This window comes from Malurus melanocephalus, unplaced genomic scaffold (genome assembly GCF_030028575.1).
Source record: "Malurus melanocephalus ecotype Western Australia unplaced genomic scaffold, MMel_1.1 scaffold_1053, whole genome shotgun sequence".
In the NCBI taxonomy this organism is placed as follows: Eukaryota; Metazoa; Chordata; class Aves; order Passeriformes; family Maluridae; genus Malurus; species Malurus melanocephalus.
The window spans coordinates 4,071-10,654 of NW_026624285.1; the positions used below are offsets into that span (position 1 = coordinate 4,071).

Here is a 6,584-nt window from a genome sequence, read left to right on the forward strand (position 1 = left end):
GCCCATCCCAGCCCAGCTGAACCCCAGCCCAAGGGCCCAGACCCCCCTCCCAGCCTTTCCCGGGCTGTCCTGTCCCCTCTGTCCCCTCTGTCCCTCCAGGACTCACCATCAGCGCCGGAGCCCCCGCCAGGTTCCCCCCGATGGCTGTGAAGTTGAAAGGGGACACGGCAGCCACGAAGCCCTGCAGAGGGACAGGGAGAGGAGAACCAGGACAGGGAAAGGGAGAACTGGGAGCACTGGGATAGGGAAAGGAGAACTGGGAACACTGGAACAGGGAAAGGAGAACTGCGAACACTGGGACAGGGAAAGGAGAACCAGGACAGGGAAAGGGAAAACCAGGAGCAGTGGGACAGGGAAAGGGAGATCTTGGACAGGGAAAGGAGAACTGGGAGCACTGGGACAGGGAAAGGAGAACTGGGAACACTGGGACAGGGAAAGGAGAACCAGGACAGGGAAAGGGAGAATGAGGACAGGGAAAGGGAGCGCGAGGAGCACCTGGGAGTGCCCAGGAGAGCTGGGAGAACGGGGAGCACCAGGACAGGGAAAGGGAGAACCAGGAGCAGTGGGACAGGGAAAGGGAGATCTTGGACAGGGAAAGGAGAACTGGGAACACTGGGACAGGGAAAGGAGAACCAGGACAGGGAAAGGGAAAACCAGGAGCACTGGGATAGGGAAAGGAGAACTGGGAACACTGGGACAGGGAAAGGAGAACCAGGACAGGGAAAGGGAGAACCGGGAGCACTGGGACAGGGAAAGGAGAACCAGGACAGGGAAAGGGAAAACCAGGAGCACTGGGACAGGGAAAGGGAGAACCAGGAGCACCTGGGAGTGTTCGGGAGAGCTGGGAGCACGAGGAGCACTGGGACAGGGAAAGGGAGAACCACAAGCACTGGGACAGGGAAAGGGAGCACAGGGAGCGCCTGGGAGTGCCCGGGAGAGCTGGGAGCACGGGGAGCACCAGGAAAGCCAGCAGCATCGGGAGTTTTGGGAACATCCAGGAGCATAGGGAGCAGTGGGAATACCGGGACCATGGGGAGCACCAGGAGCGCGGTGYYRCCCSTCCCCACGGCATTCCTGCCCTAAACAGGTGACAAATGCTCCAGGAGCGCCCCGCTCACCTCCAGCCCCCGGTAGACCATGGAGTTGGTGCTGATGTCCACRCTCAGCGGCTGGCTCTGCTCCAGCTCCAGCGCGTACTTGGCRTTGAAGCGGAAGAAGTCGATGAGCTCGGCGGCGGCATCGATCTCCGCCTGGATCACGGTCTTGCCCTGCGGGGAGAGGCCGTGGGCGCTGCTGAAGAAGGGAGATCGCAGCACCGGCTCTCCGAGGCCACCTCCACCGAGCTCTGGTGCCAAAGATGGGACCTCCTGCCAGGTCTCCCCATCCCCCTTGAGCCCAGATCGGGCTTATCCTCCTCCTTTCTCAGTCAGCAGTGAGGATTCCCCTATATCACCTTGATGCCTCAGGATTTCACCTTCTCCATTTCCATGTCTCTGTACCCCTGGGGTTCTCCAGTGTTTAACTCCACACTCCACAGACAGTGCTGAGCTCCTGCTCTCCCATTTTTACACAAAACAATTCCTCTCCAGCCCCAAACTCAAGGACACCTCCCTTTGTTGTTTCCAAGAGATGGAAACAACAGAGAATTGGGGGAGCCAACTTGGAGTGAATGACTGCATTGGCTGCAGCTGCAATTGGAGGATTCAGCCCCGATGTGCAAATGGACAAAAGTGAGAAAGGGTGAAAAACCCGTGAGCCATTGTCCATTGTGGGTGCAGCCCCTGGCTGGGCTGGGACTGCCCAGAATGCACCTCAAGGCCCTTCAGTAAATATAACATTATTTATAATATGCTTTTTATTCTCTGGATTTTTGTCCAGCCTCTGTTTCAGGTAAGCTGGATTTTGGGCATCACCCTCCCAGCTCACCTGCAGCCATTCCCACTGCCAAAAATCCCCCTGGCAGCTCCTCCTTCCTGGCTCCCCCAGTTCCCTCCTGCACCCCTCACCTGCCCAATCATGGTCTTGGCCAGCACTTCTGCTCTCCTGGGCCCACTCAGCATGTCAGCCGCCTTCAGGAAGATCTGAGCCCGGTCCTGCACGGGTTTCAGGTCCCATTCCTTCCTGGCCGCCAAGGCGGCATTAATGGCTTTGTTAATGAGCTCCTGTGGAAGAAAAGGGTGAGAGGCAGCAGGGAGGAACCACCGGGTCACAGGGACAAGAGGGGRTCACCCACAACCCCAGACCTGTGGCTCCTGGTGCAGGTTTATCCCGGGATTGTGGGGCTTGGAACGGCCCCYGGAGCCTCCCAGCTCACAGAACGCGTTTCACTCGCTAAACCCGGCCCAAGCACTGCTGCCTCCCCCCAGAGACGCCCGCAGGAGGGGCACAGGGAGGGCGCTCACCTTGCTGGCATAGCAGTACTTGGCCACCTTGTGGGCATGGTTGAAGGGCTGCGAAGAGAAGAAAAGGCTCTGTAGGATCTGGTGGGAGGGATCCCCCTGCAAGGACAGCCCCTTGTCCCAACAAACAGGGACACCCCCGGCTCTGTCACCCTCAAACAGGGACACCCCGGCTCTGTCCCCTCCCATGGAACAGGGACACCCCAGCTCTGTCCCCCTCAAACAGGGACACCCCGGCTCTGTCCCCTCCCATAGAACAGGGACACCCCGGCTCTGTCCCCATCAAACAGGGACACCCCAGCTCTGTCCCCATGGAACAGGGACACCCTGGCTCTGTCCCCATCAAACAGGGACACCCCGGCTCTGTCCCCATGGAACAGGGACACCCCGGCTCTGTCCACTCCCATCAAACACAAACCCCCCAGCCTCACCGAGAGCTGGTATCGCACCGTGGGTGTCCACACCTCCTCGCCCCCGATGACACACGGGATGTCCTCGGTCTTGCCCTTGAGGTCAGCGAGGGCCTGGCAGGGAGGAGAGCGCGGTGGGAGCAGCCCCCAGCCCGTCCTGCCGCCCTCCCTCTCGGTCCCTCCGTCCCAAAGGGGAACGGGCACAGGGCACAGGGCACGGGGTGCCACCCCCCGGCTGTCCCCGAGGGSAGGAGCAGGGGCTGGGCAGGACRGGGTTCCYACAGCAGCTCCCGCAGCCCGGCCCGGGCCCTYCCAGCCCCCCAARATCCCCCGGTACCTTCTGGAGCGCTGCTCGCTCGGGGCTCCCCGGCTTGAACTCCAGGATGGGCTCGTTGGTCACCTGGATGGCCGGGCGGTGCTGCCATCTCCGCCTGCGACAGGGGCGGGACAGCGCTCYAATGTCCCCATCCCTTCCTTCCCTCTGCCCCACAACATCCCAGGGACACCCACCTGTCACGGGAACGATCCCGGGGACATCCCAATCCCGGGGACACCTCAGTACCGGGGACACTCTGATCCGGGGGACACCTCGATCCCGGGGACACCTCAGTACCGGGGACACTCCGATCGCGGGGACACCTCAGTACCGGGGACACTCCGATCCCGGGGACACCTCGATCCCGGAGACTCCTTAATCCCGTGGACACCTCAATCAGGGGACACCGCAGTCCTGGGGACACCCTAATCCCGGGAACACCTCAATCTTGGGGACACCTCAATCCTGGGGACACCTCAATCCTGGGGACACCTCAATCCTGGGACACCTCAGTCCCGGAGACTCCTCTATCCCATGGAAACCGCAGTCCCGGGGACACCTGGATCCCAGGGACATCCCGATCCCGGGGACACCTCGATCCCGGGGATATCCCGATCTCGGGACACCTCGATCCCAAGCTGCCCGGCCAAGCCCGCCCGTGCTCCGTCCCTCCCGCTGGACAGGGATGCCAGAAGCAGGAACTGAGCCTGGAACTGAGCCTGGACATCGCTCCAGCGCACCCCTCCCTTCTCCTYGCTCGGGAAAAAGTGCTGGGAAAGGCGTTTTTAAGGGACGGGGCACAGGGTGAGCTCCGAATCGACCCGAGCTGCTCCAAAATCCCAACGCTCCGCTGGCTCCTGGCAAAGTCCAGGGGGCAAACGCCGGCCTGGCACCTCTGMCCCTGCCCGGGAGAGGTGGACATTGGCAGCTGCCCAGCCCCACGTGGGTGTTACGTTGTCCAGCTCAGCGATAATGCCCGGAAAAGGGAGGAAAATGGGAGAAAAAAGAGGGGGAATGGGGAAACCAAGGAGAGAAACGGGGAGAAAGGGGGAGAAACTGGGGAGAAGAAAGAGAAAACGAGGAGAAAAGGGGAAGATAAGGGGGAAAAGGGGGAAAGCAAAGGGGTGAAGGACAAAACAAGGGGAAAGCCAGGGGAAACCATGGGAAAGCAGTATAAAAAGAAGGGTAAAAGGGAAAACAAGGGATAAACCGTGGAACACGGGTAAAAGCAGGGACGGAAAGGGGGAAACAAAGGGGGAAAACGAGGGGGGAAAAGGGAAAGAGAGGGGAAAACAGGGGGAAAACAAGGGGAAACAAGTGCAGGCGGTACCTGAGGTTGGCAGCGGGACGGTGCCCGGAGGGAGCGGGGGAAGGCAGGAGCGGCAACGCGGATCGCGGGGACCACGAGCACGCAACCCGCGGGGGAACGGTGCGGGAAGGGAAGGGAAGGGAAGGGAAGGGAAGGGAAGGGAAGGGAAGGGAAGGGAAGGGAAGGGAAGGGAAGGGACCCCCACACTCACCCGCAGCCCCTCAGCGCTCGCAGCCGCCGCCACATCCCGGCCCCGCCGCGCTCCCGGCCCGCCGCCGCCACCACCCACCGCGCCAAGGGGGGGGTGCGGGGTGGAGACAGAACCGTTGATTAATTAATAAATTAACAAAACCTCGGGGGCGAGGCTCTGCGGGAGCGGCCCCGTGCTCGCCGCTCGCTGYGCTCGGGGTGCGGGTGGCGTCCCCCCCCGCCCGCGGGGTGGCAGTGGGGTGTCCCTCCCGGCGGGTCCCCCCCCGCGCCGCGATGGTTGCGCCCGAAGCGGGGGGCGGTGGCGCGCGCGGCACGTGGGAGGGGGCGGGGCGCGGGAAGGAGCCAAAAATCATTTTAAAAAGGGAAATTGGGGAAAAACAACAACAAAACCGCCCCGAGGAGAAGGAGCGGCCGCGGCTGGGCGCCGGGCTTGGCGGATCCCGGCCTCAGGAGCGGACCTGAGCGGGGAGAGAGGGAAAATTAACTGAGAGTCCCTTTGGGAACTGAGAATTACCCAAAAAAGAGGGATTTTAACTCAGAAGTGAGGCCTGGCCGAGGCACGGGGTCAGGAGAAGGCTGAGGTGTGCAGGAGGTATTTTTATTTCCAAGCACAGTCATGTTTTAAGAACAGCAGCTGAAAGACCCTAATTTTGAGGGGAGTTTGGGCTATTTTAGGACCCCAAAGCACCTGGGCCGGGCAGATTTTAAGGAATGAGGTTGGTCCCTCCCTCCTCAGATCCAAATCCTTCCACTTCCGAGTTGTTTTCCACCCCAAGAATGAACACACAGAGCCATTGAACCAGGAGTTTGGTATTTATTTTATCGATTTTTGTGTTTTTCCTCGTCACCAGAGAACCACCAGGACCCGTTTCATGGACACCTCCCGCCCCTGTTCCCGCAGAGGAGCCCCCGGGATGAGCTCCGGGGGATGAGCCCCGATCCGGGCAGGACGGAGGGATGGAGCGGGATGGACACCGGAGAACCACCAGCAGACCTGGGAGGGGGCCACAGGGTCGGTTTTGGCACTAAAAAAAGGAAAATGGAGCAATTCCACCGAGCTTGGAGGAGGGCGAGTGGTTCTGGCTGTGGCTGAGGGAATTCTCAGGGCTCCTCCTGATGTGGATTGGATTCTCAAAGCGTTTCATGGTCCCAAATCCACGGGCGGTGTCCCACTGCAGTCACTGCGGGTTCCCAGCACAGAATTCCAGCCCCATCCCAGCTCCAGAGCACGGGAGCTGGGTCATCCTCCGGCCTCTCCCCACCAGGGCTCCGACAGCGTGGTCAGTCCAGTCTTTTTCATTAAAATTCGCTAATATACAGAATATAAAGCACAATATTTACAYGGGGACGGTAACCAGGGGCGTTCCCACACCATCAGTAGTTCGCTGTCACGGGAACAAAAGAAAAAGGAAACTCTGCCGTGACCTAAAGAGGACAAGAAGTGACACAGCAGGAGGGCAGAGTCATCAATACCCTCCACTTGAACACCATAAATAATAAATAATCCTTTTTGGCAGAAGGTTTTAAGCTACGTTTAACCACAGGAAGGTGTTTCAGGGACCGGATTGTGTCTGTCAGTGAAACCACGTTTACACAAGGAGTGTGTTTGTTTAGTGACCAGGGTTTAACCACCCTTGAACCCTCTCCAAAAAAACAGAAATTTTGGGTTTCAGGGGTGGCAGCCTGGGCAGCCCCACTGGGTTTTTRTGGCACCGTGGTGCCGCAGAAATGGCACAGGGTTGAAGCCACCCCAGGGGTTGTTTTAAGCATTATTAATTAATCATTATTAATCATTATTTCCCAAAAAAAGGGAGCTGGCCAGACCCACCAGCTCCCCCGTAGGAAGTGCTTCACGTTGGAGTGCCTCAGATCAGGGGGGAATGGGGATTTCTGCAGCCAAACGCYCACTTGGGAAACACAATTTGCTGCTCCTTCAAAAG

At 59.7% G+C, this 6,584-nt stretch overlaps 1 protein-coding gene across 1 annotated transcript in view; it reads right to left on the bottom strand.

Moving 5' to 3' along the window:
* The window catches only part of ALDH4A1 (aldehyde dehydrogenase 4 family member A1), a gene marked incomplete at its 3' end in the record, with an annotated part of 8,956 nt that extends 4,060 nt beyond the window's left edge, over positions 1-4,896 (bottom strand). Inside the window, exons 1-7 of the mRNA XM_057386791.1 lie at positions 4,646-4,896; positions 3,147-3,240; positions 2,831-2,923; positions 2,403-2,450; positions 2,007-2,162; positions 1,119-1,268; positions 107-181 (exon numbers count right to left, since the gene is read on the bottom strand). Of these exons, the coding sequence (XP_057242774.1) occupies positions 107-181; positions 1,119-1,268; positions 2,007-2,162; positions 2,403-2,450; positions 2,831-2,923; positions 3,147-3,240; positions 4,646-4,680 (651 nt within the window). The remainder of the gene's footprint in view (positions 1-106; positions 182-1,118; positions 1,269-2,006; positions 2,163-2,402; positions 2,451-2,830; positions 2,924-3,146; positions 3,241-4,645) is intronic.
* Between the last annotated feature and the right edge of the window lie 1,688 nt (positions 4,897-6,584).